Genomic DNA, 18,909 nt, shown 5'->3' on the forward strand with positions numbered 1-18,909 from the left:
ATAAGTGTGTAAGAGAGTGACTATCAAACATATTACACCAGAAGCAGAGGTGGTGTGAAAGCAAGCTGTTATGAATTCGGGGCTACCACTTCCTGCCATGATCCAGTGGTTGCTCACATGCTTATGTAGCTTCTCAACTGTTAGTAATTCTCCTGGTGATGGTTGAATCTCTTTTGAAGCTGTATAATGACCTTTTTGGTATTTGGATTCTATAATCTTTTTGGATTTTAGAATCGCTACAGATGAACATACATGTACTATCAACAATACAACTAGGAAAATCGCATAAATGGTGACTGTTATATTGATTCTTGATGATGTACTTATTACGGGACCGTCATACGTGGATACAACTCCTTGGGGATCAACGTAATAACCGATATACGTGGATATAACTCCAGTTTGTATTTGAATACAAACATTGACAACCAAAGTGATGACAAGAATGTTGGAAATATGTTCACTTTAATGTTAGTTAAACTTTAGTTATGTTTTATAATTATCCGAACAGTATGTGTATGTATGATATGTAGTCGGATTATTAGTATATTAGGACAATAATGATAAGCGGTTTAAAGATAAGCGAGTGATCATTTCAAACTAAACTGCAATGGCAGTTACCCGCCAAATCTAACCGCCATCAAGTGATGTATATATATGTAATACCGGCAAATATTTGCCGGTTACCAAGACATTTTCCCGCTAATCGAAAGTGTCCCTCAATTATTCTTCTTTCTTTCAATATTCTGCATTGTTCTGCTTCTGCACATTTATGTCCACCATGGCTGCAAATCATTTTGCAACTTCCGCTGCAAATGTTTACTCAAATGATCATGGTGGAGATGTTTCGGATGGCCAACATAGTGGTATCAGAGCCACTACAAGATCCGATGCAGAAGTTAAACCGACTGCCACATCAATGCCCTGTCAACATTGCATCGATGAGAAAAATGAAAGAAAACGACGAACCCAACGTGAACGATTGTGTTACTACTGCCATTTGCCTGGTCATCAGATTTACACGTGTAAAACCAAAGAGAATGATGAAGAGTCACAACTGATTCGGCAAGCGATTAATGCCGGAATAAGAACACAGGATGATGAAGTGCATTACCGAGAAGAGATGGTCGTTACAGGAACCGACGGTGGGCAATGGAAAGATATCTGGTATGTCAATCCGACGTTTAATCATCATTTTGTGGGTAACATAGATGTTTTCAAGCGTGTAAAACATATAATGGGGGTAGAAACTAGATCCGGAATGAATAATTTCTTATTCATCCGAGGAGTGGGTGTAGTGGAAATGAAAATGGGAAACGAAACACTGAACATTCCTAGTGTTTTCTACTCGCCGGATATTGATCGTAATGTTTTAAGTCTTGAACAATTAACACTTCAAGGCTTCACAGTCAGAAAATCCGGTGATACTTGTAAGATATTTCCCATGTTCTCATCTCCGGTGATGAACACAAGGAATGATGTGACGGGTTTAACGAAAGAGGAGGAATTGGGATTAAAAGAAAAGACTGCATGATATGTGCGGTATCGATGATGAATTTAAAGATGATTTTCTGAATTCCTATTTTGAAACTCTAAATGTTTCGAATGAACAAGAAGATGACTGGAATCTGATGATTCTTAAATCATTAGAATTCCGTGAATTTACTGATTGTAAGGCTCTAATCAATATGCTCGATGACCAAGAATATGTTTTCAAGTATAAGGTTGTTCTTCAACGGAAGTTTGAAGAAATGATTCACTGGTTTCTATACGAATATATGGGGATCACATCAAGACCTGTTCCACCGTACTTCCCTGATCAAAGGAAAATAGACTTATTAAGTCTGTATATCTTGGTGGCAAAAGACGGTGGATATCGAGAGGTGACTACCGAAAACATATGGCCCATCATAGCAAAATATTTGGGGTTTGAGTACAAGGATGGAGATTATATGAGGATTACATACGCTATGTATCTCGATGTCCTCGAATACTATTACAAATTCAAATCGGTACAGGAGGCAGTTCATGTGAAAGAGATGGTAAATGATGGTGCTGAACTCACAGGAGATAGACACAGGAAGACACGAAGTGAAGGAACGGATCAGAATGAAAATGCTGATAATGTTTACAATGGTGCTGATTCAACCCAGTTTGCACTGTTCGCCGGAAACAGATGGGAGGATAACTGGAACTTGCACAAAAGGAGGAAGCGTTTCAATTTTAGCTACATGAAGAAAGCAATGGAAGACGCCAATCGAAGTGTCATGCAAAAGGGTTCTAACATAACCAAAGTTTAAGGGGGTTGTGTTGGAAATATGTTCACTTTAATGTTAGTTAAACTTTAGTTATGTTTTATAATTATCCGAATAGTATATGTATGTATGATATGTAGTCGGATTATTAGTATATTAGGACAATAATGATAAGCGATTTAAAGATAAGCGGGTGATCATTTCAAACTAAACTGCAATGGCAGTTACCCGCCAAATCTAACCGCCATCAAGTGATGTATATATATGTAATACCGGCAAATATTTGCCGGTTACCAAGACATTTTCCCGCTAATCGAAAGTGTCCCTCAATTATTCTTCTTTCTTTCAATATTCTGCATTGTTCTTGTTCTGCACATTTATGTCCACCATGGCTGCAAATCGTTTTGCAAATTCCGCTGCAAATGTTTACTCAAATGATCATGGTGGAGATGTTTCGGATGGCCAACAAAGAACACACAAAGCAATGATGTTTGACAAAAGCTCATTGTTGCCCATGGTTGCTAAACAAGGCAGTAAATTAGCCATCATCGTGCACATAAAGGCCATGCTTCCGAGCTTTGCCGTTTTGTCCACAAAACCTGGCATTGAACTGGTTAGATCCACAGGTAACTTCATTGCAACAGATATTATGGTGAGAAAAGCAGCATTAAATCTAAAATATTTACACGGAAACCATAGCTTTCTGCTACGGAACCCGTGTAATAAATCAGCCACCATGGCAAGGATGCAAACCAGAGATGCTAATGCGATGTACATACCAATCCAAAACATAGGTGCACTGAAATGGTTTTCGAGTTCTGATCTGGTTATAGAATCTACGTACACAAACAATGAATCTGTAATATTCTCAGAAATATTGTAGTTATTGATGAGTCTATGCATAATATTAAGATATTTGCTTGTCTACAATTTTAAAAGCTTTTATTCAATAATGCATTTAAAGTATAAGCACCAATATAAATGTTAGGTAATAATGACAATAACTTTAATTTTTAACGTGATGCACCTTGTGGGGTGTGATTAACTATCCATATCAGCATTTTCTTTATCAATAGCGCCTCCACATCATATTCTGGGAGCGCTACTGAATGGTCACTAGTGTAATAACGAGCAATAATGAAATGTTTGTGGGCCATGTGAATATTAATATCATTAAAGGGGGCGTTATTGACCTTTTAGGGGTTTATCCCATACCATAGGTGCTAAAAAAGGGGACGCTATTGGTTGACTTGGCATAATGTGGCTGAGTTGGGGCTAAGGTGATAGAGTCTTCATTTCATACTCTCCAGCCTAAACAACATTTTGCAAAACAAGCATAAGTTAAAAGTATACGAATTAAGATTGCATGCTTAATTCTGTCGGCCGTTTATAAACAGATGCATAGTATAGGCTATAAAATATATTCCAATTCCAAGTGCATACAAATCATAGATTCTAAATGTTAGAGATAACATATAAAAAAACAAAGATAATAGTTCTAACTTTTTGAAGCAAGTTTATGTATATTAAATAACAAAGATAATAGTTCTCACTTTTAGAAGCTAGTTTATATTATAGCAAATCACGTTATATATGTTTTCTAATAGATAACTAGTTATTTTAACGGTCGCGCGCGTTGCGACGAACTTCTTTTGTTATTTAGTTTGTGTTTATACGTGTTTGAAATCACTACGAGCGTGTTGCAAACGGAACCACTGACAAGATTAAAAAGAAAATATAGAAAAAAACACTAAAAAATAACCGAAAGAAAATCAACTAAAAAAGTTATATGGTAATGATGTTGTTCGGTAGAAGCCCATAGTTAGAGATGAGCAAATAGTAATGGGTACCGGTACCGAATTTCCTGAACCGAAAGATCCTAAGTACCAGTTCAGTACCGACTTCTGGCGTTCCTGTTGCCGGTTCGCTTCCGGTTTTTACCTTCATATACCGATACCGTAACCGGTATCAATACCGATTCGGTATCAGTTGACACCGAGCTCATCCCTACCCCTGAAACTAAAAAAAAAGTTGTACGACACCGTTATTGTTTGTACGGTACCCGTGATCAGGGATGAGCAAATGGTACTGGATAGCAGTACCAAATTTGTCGAACTGAGAGATTATAAAACTCAATCCGGTACCGACTTTTGGCATTTTATGTACCGGACTGGTGCTGGTTTTTACCTTCATGTACCGACCCGGTATTTTCGATGCAAGTACCGGTTAACATCAAGCTTATCAAAGTTAAAGTAAAGAAAATAACTAATATTAGAATATTAAAATAATAAAAAAAAACTGTATTATATTATAATATATTAAAGATACTATATTTTATTACATTATAATATATTAAAGATATACTGTTGATTACGTTATGTTTTTAATATAAGGATAATTTCTATAAGCATAACCTCCCGTCTATTTCTATCATTAAAAATAAATTAGAAGCTAGTTTATATTATAGCAAATCACTTTAGCTATGGATGGTTCCACTTGTCACCAAAGGCCATGAAAATCAATATGGATGGACTTGACAAAAGATACTTCCACTCTCCATGTACGGATTTTCACACCTTTCACATCTATAATTTTCGAAATTTATCCAACTTATAGTTATATAATTTAGAGTTAAATTCTCTTTTGATTGTATGTGATTTGACCCAAACAAAATTTTTATAGTTCAATAGTTCTCTTTTTGTGGGTTTTAATCCAATACTCAGAATATAATAGGAAGATTGTTATGGTAGGATGGTTAGACCACACATTGTAGGCGTAGATCTGTGGCGTTTATTGCTTTCTACATTGCACACACCACACCATTATCAAAGTTTTACACGACGTTATTGCTTGGGTTTGAAAATTTCCACCGACGCCAAGATAAAGTGTGGGTCGACGTGGCGTTTGATGAATAGTGTGCCTTATAACCATGGGACCCCGGCGACATAATTTAAAAAAAAAAAGATTTTTCAGTTAAAAAAATATTTGAAAACCAACAGGTATATGTTTTATTTGGGTTTCTTCAATTTCATACATTGATTCCTTACATCAATTATCCATAATCCTTTTTACACTTTGTAGGATAAGAGCTCTTTGTATTTCATCTTTTCTCAGTAACTTAATACCTAAGCGGTAGGCAATATTAAAATAAGGGGGAAGATCAAATAGAAAGTTTAATTTCGCTAGGAAGGATAAAAAACAATAAGAGGATGACATGTGGTAAAGATGAAAAAACATAAGGAGGGACATTTTGGTCAAAACTCACCATCTTCAAAAAAAACCCATGCAATTCATTTCTCTTCCCCGTATACTCAAATCCGCTATTTTCAAAACTATAAACTACCACATCACAACCAACACCACCACCACCTCCTCCACCACCACCACCACCACCACTACCACCTACGATCGCCACCATCTTGCCGGAAAGTAGATCTGAAACCACCACTACCTTCAACCACCTGTTGGGTTTATCCACCGCCACCAGTTTCCCCATGGTGTATCAGAGTTCTTTTCCGTCCACCGTCATTAATCAGAGTTCTTTTGTAAGTTTTATTTTATTTTCATTGCGTTTTAGTTATCAAACCTAAATTGCGTTTTTCACTTCATTATGTTTTAGTTAGAGTTCTTTTCATTTTTGTTCTTTTTGATTTTAAAGCAGAGACATCACCATGCTAAAATAGAAGCATGATCATGTTGGAACAAAGGCATGACCACGTTAAAACTCATAGCGTTTTAGAATCTGCAGTGCAAAGAACTTGATCATGCTTAGACAGAGGCATGATCATGTTAGAACTAAGGCATACCCATGTTAAAACTACATTGCTTTTTAGAACCTATGTTAAAACTCCATTGCTTTTTAGAATCTGCACCGTAAAATATTGATTTTGGTTTCATTGCGTCTTACAACCTAGAGTGTAAAAAACATGATCATGCTAAAATAGAAGCATGGTCATGTTGGAACAAAAGCATGACCATGACATAAACATTGCCATGTAAAACTTCATTGCTTTTTAGAACCTACAATGCAAAATATTGATTTTTAGTTTTATTGCGTTTTACAAGCAAAGAACATGATCATACTAAAATAGAAGCATGGTCATGTTTGAACAAAAGCATGACCATGTTAAAACATAAACATGGCCATGTTAAAACTCCATTGCTTTTTAGAACCTACGGTGCAAAATATTGATTTTGGTTTTCATTGCGTTTTACAACCTTAGGTGCAAAGAACATGATCATGCCAAAACAGAAGCATGGTCATGTTGGAACAAAAGCATGACCATGTTAAAATATAAACATGGCTGTTTTGGTCAAAAATTACCTAAGCAATTAAGTGATCAAATTAGTTAGGTGAGGTAGTGTGCTAAAATTATATGTGAAAAATGTATTGGCCAAATTAGATATGAAAACAGTTTCAGGATACAGCCCGGGATATAGAGTTGTATCAATGATCAAACAATGAGCAAAAAAGTAAAGGTTGACACGTGATGTACGAGGAAAGCCCTTGATCAATCTAGATCGCCGGCATAAAACCTCGGGAGCTGACAATCGCAGCTGCCTTGTTCTTCTTATTGCTTCAAATATCAGGATACAATGTAGTATGTGGTGCGGATTGACTATGTGTTACAATGAATACAAGTGTTTGAGTGTGGTGTTTGCGGTGAGCTAGAGAGTAAAAGTGTTCGAGAGTGTAAGTGTAAAATTGCGTGCCTTAAACTGATCCGCCCCCATCTATTTATAGTAAAGATAATGTAACAAACTATCCTAAACTTCCGGGATCCAGCGAATATTCCCACTCGAACGTTGAGGACCAAGTCTTTCGGGTTCAACGGCTTCCTTATAACAAATACGCCCGAGTCTTGAGGAGAAGAAGTCCTGATGACCGTTAGTAACTTACATCCATTAACCTGCACGTGTTTAATTCACTCAACCTTAGGATATCGCCCAGGATGTTAACAATATCCCCGTCCAGTATCCTGATTACAAATAAACAATTAAAAGCGGGATATTAGCCAGGATATGTATACTCAGAAAATGACCCATAACAATTGTCCCCAAATATATCGGTTGGTATACCAATCCAACGGATATATTTCAAAAGTCTTATCCCATAACTCAAGGCATTTAAAACGAAGCGACGGTCGAGATCACATCGTAACTTCCAACGCACTTTTTGCTCAATGGAGATCTATAATGCCCCTATATCTTCTCTCTTCTTGTTTGAAAAGCAGATATCTTCAACAGAGCTTTCAGGTAATTCTTCATTTCTTATTTACTTTCTATCAATTTTCCTTGCCTTCTTCGTAATGGATGCCGAAACCTTCACCCAGCAGAATCTCCTCAAAAATTCCGAAAAGGAGGTCTGTGCCTTTGACAACGCAAACATTACGGCTTTGAGAGCTTCCGGCGCTTTCCCTGATAACACGGTCTTTAGACCGTTCGATCGGTCAATTCGATCGGATGTTTCTTCCGCTGAATGGGTTTGCTTTCCAGCATATCCTTTTTCGCTAGGTCTTCGATACCCTTTTCCTGAATTCATGATGCAATTCTTTCGAACCACCGGCATCTCTTTTGCTCAAACCATGCCCATGGTTTGGAGAGTATTAATTGTACTTAACCAAATCAAAAACCTTCATTGCCCCGACCTCTGCATCGAGGATTTTCCTATTGCTTATCGCCTCCGATCTCATGGCTCTAGCCGGTTCTTGCTTTTCTCGACCTCTAGCAAACCCCTTATTCTTAAAGCCACCAAAAACGAAGACGGATGGCAACGCAAGTTTTTCTTTGTCAACCGAGACTCCATTGCTGAGGGTGCCATTCTTCCGGTGGAATGGTTAACCACCGGTAGGGTTATAAATATTCTCATGGACCGTTTGGTTTTTATTTTCTACTAATATCCTTCTTTTTTATCCCTATGCAGTGAATTTCAAGGAAGTAGCTCCCCCTACCGCCGAATCAGAAGAAAGAGTCAACACTGTTTACCGATTACCTGCAATAGACAGGACCTTCACCACACACGTCCCGAGTTCCAGTCAATACTCGTCATCTGAAATGTCTGGTAAGGATTACTTTTAAAATAATTAGCTAACACGGTATAATAATAAAATGAAGAGTAATAATGATGTAAAACTTTTCCCTTTATGCAGCACCAGCCAAGATCCCTGAAGTCTTTGACCTCGACGAGTTGGACAGTTATTCTGATCAGGTTCAGTTCAAGAAGGAACCTAGTCCCAAGGCCACAGCCTCATCCAAACCCAGCAGCTCCAAAGCCATCATTATTCCCAAACCTTCACCGGCTACCAAGCCCCGGAGTTCAAGTTCCCGCGAAAGGAAGGAGCCTGATTCCCCTGTCATTTCTGACACCTTTCCTTATGAGAAGCACAGGTTCATTGAAGCTAGCGGGTTTATGACTTCCTTTCTCAACCAGGTTAGTATTCTCATATTATATCCTGCGGCTTACATCATTTACAAAGATTTATTAGTACCTGTCCTCTTACCTTCGCAGGGTCTTGAGCGTCTGGTTCACCTATATCAAGAATCCTGCAGGCTTAACAAGACGCTTGAATCCAAGCTAAAGGAAGCAGAAATCATAATCTCTGATCAAGGCATGATTGCAGCCGCCAAATCCCGTCATTACGAGGAGAAATTCAAAGCTATGACTCAAGAACACCAGACTGCTCTCAACAGAGCTACTCTTCAAGCCCAGGCCGATCTTGAAGCTGTCCATATGCAACATGAACAGGATATGGTCAGCTACCGGGAAAGCCTTAAGAGTTCCGTCGTCATTTCTCTTCTCCAAGCCAGGTTGAAGATGGCCCATGAAGCCAAAGCATTAGGTTTTGAATGCCCTTCTTGGGACGTCGGTGCTTGGGAAACCAAGCTAAAGAACCTTGGCGGCACTTCTTCTAAACCATCTATCGCTGAATCTTCCAAAGCAGTTGAAAAAGCAACCCATACTGAGAAGGATGCTGAGGAGGATCTCAAGACGGATGCTGCTGAAATCATTATGGACGAAGAAGATACTGCCCCCTAAAGTTTATTTCCTTTAAATTGTTTGAACTATTTTATGAACAATTTTCATTTTTGTATCGAAACAATTTGATAGCCGAAGGTGGATGGGTCCTGGGTTTCAGGATGAAACCTTCAGTTATCAACTAGTATTGATTGTTTCAAGAATAATTTCATCTTTCATTTTTCTTGCTATTATCTTCCATCTCTCTTAGTATAAATCTTAGCTTTGCAAAAATTTTGTATTGTTATCTTATGGAAATATCCTGATCAATATGCTTAGCAATATATTATAAAAACTGTTATTAGATAATTCCTTCAACTTTGTAGAAAGCTTTTTAAAGAGTGAAAAACAGTCCACTTTCCAAAACCTGTTTTGATAATACCTGGGTGATCAAAGTGTCAAACTAGTATTAGCTTCAAATATTTTGAGAAGTATTTTGAAAATATATTTTGAGAATATATCCCGAGAATTGATCCTAATCAGGATGTTTAACCTTTTATCCAACCTAGTATTATCAAAAACTCAAACGACGTTTACAAAGGAAAGATCATACCAGGAATAGGATATAACCCTATTATCAAACCTCAATTCCTTTGCAACTTTTCCAATGAAGATGTCCCCTGTGTGAGATACTTAGTACATTAGTTCCGAGCCTTACTCTTTGAGCTTTACATCATTGCTTTAGTGGGAATGTCCCCTGTGTACAATGTCTTCAAACACTTAAAAATCTTCTGGATATCAGTTCCCATTGTATAGACAATTTTTCATGTTACAGGGGTAAAACCCAAGAATGTACTGGAGATAAATTCCTTGTATCCTGGGGAAAATCCCAAATTTTCATGCGCTATAGGCGGGAGTGTATAAACTCCAAGACTTAGAAAGGTGAAAACCTTTAAACCTTAGAGAGTATGAAAATACCCTTTCGTGAGAGAGGGTGATCAATCCTCATATACCTTTAGGATTTAGGATATAGCCAACAGTAACGAAATTGTCAGCCACTTTTACATAGACTGGTCCCGCCACCTTGAACTATCCCTGAATAACTTGCGCTCCAGGCGGAGTGTTTAAACCCAATTCGGAAGAAAGGTGAATACCTTTAAACCTGTGAAGGGATCAGGATCCCTTGTACGTGAGAGAGGGGGCCAATCCTCTAATCTTCTGAAGTATCCCGAGTGAGCATCCTGGAGCTATATCCCGAAGCATATACTGCAAAACATCCTTACACTAAGGTGGGTGTTAGCTTAGCTAACACCCCTCCAATGCTTAAGTTAGTATTGGGTTTCAAAGAATAAATTAAACCAAACATATTTAAAATAGATAGAATTCATACCATCCTGAGTTAGAAATTAAATTCTAAACTCACTTGAAATAAAGCTTAAGGTGTATAGCATTCCAAGATCTCGGTAGCATATCCCCTTTCATATTCTTGAGACTATATGCTCCTTTCCCTGCTTCTGATTCAACTTCATATGGTCCTTCCCATTTTGGAGCTAGCTTGCCATCGGCATGATTAGTGGTATTCTGAAAAGCCTTTCTTAACACCCAATCTCCAACCTTAAATCTTCTGGTCCTGATATTCTTGTTATATGCTCTGGATATTCTTTGTTGATATGCTGTCATCCTTAGCCTTGCTGCATCTCTCTTTTCATCTATAGTATCCAAATCTTGACTCAAGGCTTTAGGATTCTGTTTAGGATCACTTAGGGTAGATCTTGCAGTAGGTATTGTCATTTCCATTGGAATCATTGCTTCTGCTCCAAATACCAAGGAAAATGGGGTTTGGCCTGTTGCGTTCTTTACCGTTGTCCTATCAGCCCACAAAACAAAGGGTAATTCTTCTGCCCATCTTCCTTTTTTGGTTCCAAGCCTCTTCTTTAAGTTATTGACAATTATCTTGTTTGAGGATTCTGCTTGTCCATTCGCTTGAGGATGTACTGGAGTAGATGTTATTATTTTGATTCCCCAACTCTTGCAAAAGTCAGTAGTCCTTTTGCTTATAAGTTGAGAACCATATACTGGTAACTTTATCTCCCCTACGGTATTCCTAGCTTCTCCACTGAAACCAACGAGCACAGTGGACTTCAAAGTAATGTCCATCGGAGATACATTCATCCTCTTCAATGTTTCCAGCTGAATTATATTGACAGAACTACCGTTGTCTACCAGTATCCTGCGTACAAAATGGTTAGCCACATATAATGTTATTACCAAAGCATCATGGTGAGGATCCTGAACAGTATCCCTGTCATCACTATCGAAAGTGATCACTTTATCAGTTGTGAGGGTAGTCATCCTGACTGGTCTGTCTCCCCTCTCACTCTTAGCTTCCTTTGCATGTCTCTTGGCCGCCGAATACGAAGTTCCACAAATATCGGATCCTCCTGAAATAAAGTTAATTATCTTGGCATCTGCTGGGGGTGATGCTACTCGTTCAGGATCCTTCGCGGGATCCTGCCCTTTATTCTTCTTTTTTCCCAGCAAGTCCTTCAGATACCCCTTGCTTAACAAGTAACTTATCTCTTTCCTTAGAGCAATGCAATCCTCGGTCATATGTCCGAAGTCTTCGTGGAAGGCACACCATTTGGATTTATCCTTCCAATCAGCTTTCTGCTGGTTCTTTCGAGGCCACCTAGCTTTGTCCCCTAAACCCTGCATAGCATACATTAACTCAGGTATATTAACAGAAAAGCAGTATTCAGATAAGTCAGGATATTCTTCAGGATCCTCGTCTTCAACAGCATTCACTTTCTTGTTATCATTTCTGTCATATGGCTTGGAGCGATATGGCTTATATGAGGTTTCTGATTTCCTGTTAGTTGATTCATAGGTTGAGGTAGAATTCATCCTCTCCTGCATCTTCTTGTCATCTTCCAAACAGATATATCTCAAAGCCATGTTACGAGCTTCGTCGAGATTCCTGCAGGGATTCATTACAAGATCCTGATAAAACTGAGAATCCTTTTGTAACCCCATCTTAAAATCTTGCACAGCTGTTGCAACATCAAGATGTGGGATATCCAAGGATTCTCGACTGAATTTTTTCACATAATCCCTCAAGGATTCCTGAGACCCTTGAGTTATCCTGTAAAGATCACTAGTTAGTTTCTCAAAACTCCGATTACAAGAAAATTGACTGTTAAATAAATTAACCAAATGAGCAAACGAAGTAATTGAGTGAGGAGGAACGTTTAACAGCCATTTTAAGGCTGATCCTGTCAGAGTAGAACCAAATCCCTTGCATAAGCATGCTTCCTTGAGCTCCGGAGGGATAGGGTTAATCTCCATTCTTTCCCTATACTGGGCAATATGCTCTTCAGGATCCGTAGTCCCATCATACAGCTTCATGTTGGGAGTTTGAAATCTTTTTGGGATTTCAGCATCACAGATAGGATATGCAAAGCGGGATATCCTGTGGCTGTCTTGGGATACTTCCGGAATTGGCTGGACCACTCCAGGTACACTGGATATCATGTCCTTCAATTTCTGGAGCTCCCTGGTAAATGTTGACGTCATACCTGCATCCTGCAAAGAGCCATTGTTGTTAGTGGCAAGAGTATTATTATTTGACACATTACCGTTCTGAGGATTTTGGCCATATCCTGAAGCATATCCTGAACTTCTCACAGTCGATATCCTGACCGAAGAGGGTATCTCAGGGGTATGATTCTGAGAATGGCTTGAGACGATATTCCCCCTAATATCCTCAGTGTAAACTGCGGAACTGAAGTTCAAAGCCCTGGGCTGTATAGGAGTGACAGTTTCCTCAACAGGTCTGCTCGAGCTAGCTTTTAAGAGTTGTATTTCTCTTAACAGCATTTGATTAGTCTCCTGTTGCTGCCTTATTTGTTCCTGCACACTTCCAAATAAAGTCAGAATTTCATCGTTAGAGGCTAAAACGGGAGCAGATCCCTGGACACTCCGAGTAGGGATAACATCTTGAGATTGTGAAGAAAACGGCATCCTTGGAGGAGGTGGTGGAAGCACCGAACCAGTAGTAGCAGAGGTCGTAGCAGACATAGTGGAAGAGCTCATGTTTGATCTGGAGGCCATTGTAAACAATGTGGCAAAAAATTTTGAAAATAGAAAACCGATTAATGATTTTTCAAAGATTTTTAGTAAAAGTAGCACCACTTGCCCCACGGTGGGCGCCAAATTGTTTTGTTCAAAAATTACCTAAGCAATTAAGTGATCAAATTAGTTAGGTGAGGTAGTGTGCTAAAATTATATGTGAAAAATGTATTGGCCAAATTAGATATGAAAACAGTTTCAGGATACAACCCGGGATATAGAGCTGTATCAATGATCAAACAATGAGCAAAAAAGTAAAGGTTGACACGTGATGTACGAGGAAAGCCCTTGATCAATCTAGATCGCCGGCATAAAACCTCGGGAGCTGACAATCGCAGCTGCCTTGTTCTTCTTATTGCTTCAAATATCAGGATACAGTGCAGGATGTGGTGCGGATCGACTATGTGTTACAATGAATACAAGTGTTTGAGTGTGGTGTTTGCGGTGAGCTAGAGAGTAAAAGTGTTCGAGAGTGTAAGTGTAAAATTGCGTGCCTTAAACTGATCCGCCCCCATCTATTTATAGTAAAGATAATGTAACAAACTATCCTAAACTTCCGGGATCCAGCGAATATTCCCACTCGAACGTTGAGGACCAAGTCTTTCGGGTTCAACGGCTTCCTTATAACAAATACGCCCGAGTCTTGAGGAGAAGAAGTCCTGATGACCGTTAGTAACTTACAGCCATTAACCTGCACGTGTTTAATTCACTCAACCTTAGGATATCGCCTAGGATGTTAACAATATCCCTGTCCAGTATCCTGATTACAAATAAACAATTAAAAGCGGGATATTAGTCAGGATATGTGTACTCAGAAAATGACCCATAACAATGGCCATGTTAAAACTTCATTGCTTTTTAGAACCTACAGTGCAAAATATTGATTTTTTGGTTTCATTGCGTTTTACAAGCAAAGAACATGATTATGCAAAATATTGATTTTTGGTTTCATTGTGTTTTACGGTGAATTTTGTTCCGTTTCAGACAACCTAATCAACTCAATTAATAGCGTATTGTTGCAGTATCTCTTATGTCCTGAATAACCGATCAATTAATTGGAATAATCATTGACCAAATAATGTGAATGATTAAAACCGATGAAATCGAATGATGGTTATTCTTATATAACAGTCCACGCCACACACTCGTATAAATTGAATGCTTTGGACACATTCTGGAATCTTTTCGATCTCGCCCACACTACCGATTCATCATATGCAGCAGCTTCTGAAATTATCGAACCCTTTCCGGAATCACACCAACTCCGACCATCTCTTTCGTGCTAATCCGACGTCAATAACTGGTAATAATATATGCATTTCAATCACCTTTTCGAGCCAAACATAAGCCCTCTATCAATTGTTACATTTATTAGACAATCGTGCTTGATTTGAAGCTTTAGTGAATTAGGGTTCATCTAGTCTTTATTTGGGAATTTAGGAATAACTGTATTATATTATAATTTTATTTTTCATTCACTATCGGTTGGTTTGCTGGGTTTGGATTATTTGTGTGCCAGCAGGGGTGCATGTTCAAGTCCTCTAGCAATTACAACTTTTGGTGATGAAAGTGATGGATCAAAATAGCAAGTGAAAAGATTTATAAAGTTAATCCCCAAAATACCCCTGGTTAAAAATGGGGTTTTTGGATGGAGTTAGGGTATGTGATCAAAATGACAACAAAAGGGAAAATCAGGGACCCAGGAGAGAAAAATAACTATTTGGACAAACCTCAGGGACTAAAATGACAATTTACTCTTTTATTAATGATTCATTGTCTTATTACTAAGTGTATATTGTATATGATTACACATGAAGTTACATGTTTATTTTGTTAAATAAAATAAATCAAATAACAAAAGAAAAATATTTTATTTAAATCAAGATCTATTCATCAACTTTACGTTGATCCAAAAACCCCTTTTACGCATGATACAAGTACATAAGTTTGAGATGATTTGAAGTTGATGACACATAGGATGTGCTTTAATAAAAAAAATGGATATTTGTTCGTGACTAATTATCTTTTGGATATTGTATCAATTTTGTCGAAAGTCTCTATGATTACGTTTGAGCATTTAAATTCATCCTATTTTAAATTTTAAACTTACAATAGTGGTTATAAGTTTTGGACAATCATCATGCCCCTTACCAATCCACTGTAGGTCGGGTGTGACAATTAGCGGCTATGTGATACCATGGAAATATTAAAGTGTTGAGGAGTTTCTGTAATGTTTGGCATACCTCAACTGCTGAGGATGCAAGGAATTTATAAAGATAAGATATTTACATTTGAGTACATGTATAATGAATAAATGACAATACAATACACACATATATTATACGTTAATAATGTCCCTCTCCCAAGTGGTGAGGACTTAATTCTCATTGGAGACATGTGGTGTAGATTTTAAGACTATGTGTAGTTTTCCATTAAAAAAAAGGTTTAACCATGTAATGGTTTAGAGAGGTTGATGGTGGTGGAAAGAAATCCAGATTCAAAAAGATGACACTCAGGCTATTACCACTAAAATGTGTAGTTTTATCTAGCAAACTTCAACACGTTGATCGTTTCGAGATCATAGTCACGTTAGTTTCATTTTGGTTGGGTTCCCATACATCCAAGTTGGTATTAAGTGTGCTAATTCGAAAAACCCAAGATAGGTGCAACCATTTTAATAAGATAGCATAAACACTAATGGGGAGTAAGAACAGAATACAAAGGTGTCCAAATATTCCTCAAAACCGCACAAACATATATACACACACAAATGAAAACAATTTACCAGCAAGTCAAAATACTTTCTGGAGGCTAATAGCTAGATCGTGCAAATTAACTTCTTGAAGGAACTTATTCGATCATCCTGTAAAATTAGACACCGCAGTTTATAATTAAGTAATACAATTAAGTACAATAGGAGGAAACTGAAAAAATAAACATGAACTTACTTCATTACTTGAAGAACCGAAAGGTTTCATGGGGAATTAGGGATTTCTTAAATGGGCACGCCAATTGCTGATAAATGGCAAGTCACTTGGATTCATGCATGGAATATTATTATCGCCATCTTTATAAAGGGTATCGATTATTTCTTTAGTCTCACCTAGAAGCAGGGCTGCGTCTTTTACACCAGCCTCCCTTTTCTCTATCTCACCAGTGTGGCATTTCATTGTTATGACTTGTGGTAAGTTAGTGAGACAAGCGGCTATTATGTCAGCGATCGTTGAAGATATATCTTTGAATAGTTGTTCGTGGCTGACATTCTCAATGTTTTCATTGTCGATTAGCATTGTCTTGGTTATATGATACATTGAGTTGGCACAGATAGACCTGTGTCTGGAATCATCATTTTTTTCTCCATTACTTCCGTCTTCGTGATCTATGGTTTTAGTTGTATCCCTGAACCATTCAACAATCTGTCGAGCTGTTTTCACATGAGGAGGAAGGTCTTGAAACTTGTGTCCTAACCATTTGTGCTCCACCTCAACTTCTTTCCACAAAGTTTCAGCTTCTTTTCGAATGCTGACATGGTCATTAGTAACATTGAGGCATTCTTCTACAATGTTGACATATACTAGACCTTCCCTCACACTTTTGAACAAGCTTTCACCTTCATTCTGTCGAAGAGAAACGGCGATGGTTGTTAGGGTTACCACCGGTAAGCTCCAACTATCATGATATTGTACCGTTGATCCTAAAGATGGAACACGATTGGGATCAATGTGGTCAAACTTTGCAAGTCCTTGGAAACCACTATTTGATATTCCTTGAATTAACTCTCTGAGATTGAGATTTTCAGGTTGCCTCTTTTCACCCTTTTGGATCATTTCGTTAACAGATTTGGAAAGGCTTTCCAGTGTTCTTTCACCAAGCTCCATCTCATCTTCAAGACACAAAACATATGGACGAAGATCTTTGTTTCTTTCTGTAGTGTTTTCTCCCAATGAAATAATCATTGCTTTTGGTAACCACTTCAAAAAACGGAAAGAATACAAGAGACATATCATAAAGACAAACGGAATCAAGGCTATTATCTTGCATACCACCACAACTCCCTCCTGTAGCTCTATACAAAAGATTAGAACTAGCCTTTTCAAAGCCTCGACGACCACCTTGAGGTTGTGGCTACGAATCGGGAGTTTTATACTAGCACGTTTCCAAGAATATAACTTGCTAGTCCAGTAGCTTTCTACTTCAAAGACCTTAAAATGATTTGAAATGATTTTGAAGGACACTTTAAAGCTTAAGGTTGCAAAACATCTAGAAAATGGTGCAATTGTACCAATCACGACACCGATAAACTGTACTATAAGAATTGCTATCATGGACCAACCATAATCCGAATCACAATCCTTGGTAAAAATAGCTTCAATAGTCCAAGACATAGTAAGTGTGTGTAAGATAGTGACTAAAACACATATTACCCCAGAAGCAGATGTCGTACGAAAGCAGGCGGTTATGAATTGGGGGCTGCCGCTTCCTGCCATGATCCAGTGGTTTCTCACATACTCTTGTAGCTTCTCAACCATTAACAATTCTCCTGGTGATGGTTGAATCTTTTTTGAAGCTCTCTCATGACGTTGTTGGTATTTTGATTCTATAATCTTTTTGGATTTTAAAATCGCTAAAGATGAACATACATGTACCATCAACAACACAAGTGACAAAGCCACATAAATGGAGGCTAGCACAGTATTGCGATGTTTACTTATTTTAATATCATAATTAGGTGAAACCTTCTGAATTACTTTGGCATCTTCCTTGTAGGATACAACCCCAGTTGATATTTGGATGCAAACATTAACAACCATAGTGATTACAAAAATACACAAACCTGTGACGTTTGACAAAAGTTCATTGCTGCCCATGGTTGCTAAACAAGGCAATAAATTAGCCATGATGGTGCACATAAAAGCCATGCTTCCGAGCTTTGCCACTTGGTCCACATCACCAGGCATGGAACCACTTAGATCCACAGGTAACTTCATTGCCACAGATATGACAGCGAGAAAAGCAGCATTAAGTTTAAAATATCTACACGGAAACCATAGCCTTCGGCTACGTAATCCATGTAACAAATCAGCTACCATGGCAAGGATGCAAACCAAAGATGCTAAGGCAATATACATCCCAATCCATAACATGGGTGCGCTGTAATTATTTTGCAGATCTGATCGGTATATGGACTTCATGTAACCCATCAGCTTATTTATCATGTTTGCAGGAAGGTAATATTCATCGATGAGTTCATCCAAAATTTTTAGGTAACCATCTGTTGAGTTGTAGCCCATAACTCCAGGGAAAGACACTGATGAATTGATTTGACGGAGATAAGCTTAAGTTGGGTCTAACAAGATCTAGGGTGGAAAAAATGCGGGCAGTGCTTACTGCTTAGGATTGGATTTCGTGTTTAGATAGACTTGACAATATATTATAGTTGTTGTATTTGAAACCTGCATACATAATAGCTATATAGAAACAAAAATGGATTTACGGACGGTGACTAAATATATTACCGGAGACACATGAATCATGCCTTCCCTAAAGCTGATACATAAATTAAAGAAACCG

The 18,909-nt window shown here is 38.1% G+C and overlaps 1 protein-coding gene across 1 annotated transcript; it reads right to left on the reverse strand.

Annotated features, from left to right (window-relative positions):
* Positions 1-15,988: 15,988 nt before the first annotated feature.
* Positions 15,989-18,909, reverse strand: LOC110886793. Its single transcript, XM_022134638.2, has 2 exons — positions 16,287-18,909; positions 15,989-16,201 (listed from the first exon to the last, which is right to left on the reverse strand). The coding sequence occupies exon 1, from the start codon at positions 18,627-18,629 to the stop codon at positions 16,323-16,325; it is 2,307 nt and encodes a 768-aa protein (XP_021990330.1). The 5' UTR covers positions 18,630-18,909; the 3' UTR covers positions 15,989-16,201; positions 16,287-16,322.

This window comes from Helianthus annuus, chromosome 10 (genome assembly GCF_002127325.2).
Source record: "Helianthus annuus cultivar XRQ/B chromosome 10, HanXRQr2.0-SUNRISE, whole genome shotgun sequence".
NCBI lineage: Eukaryota > Viridiplantae > Streptophyta > Magnoliopsida > Asterales > Asteraceae > Helianthus > Helianthus annuus.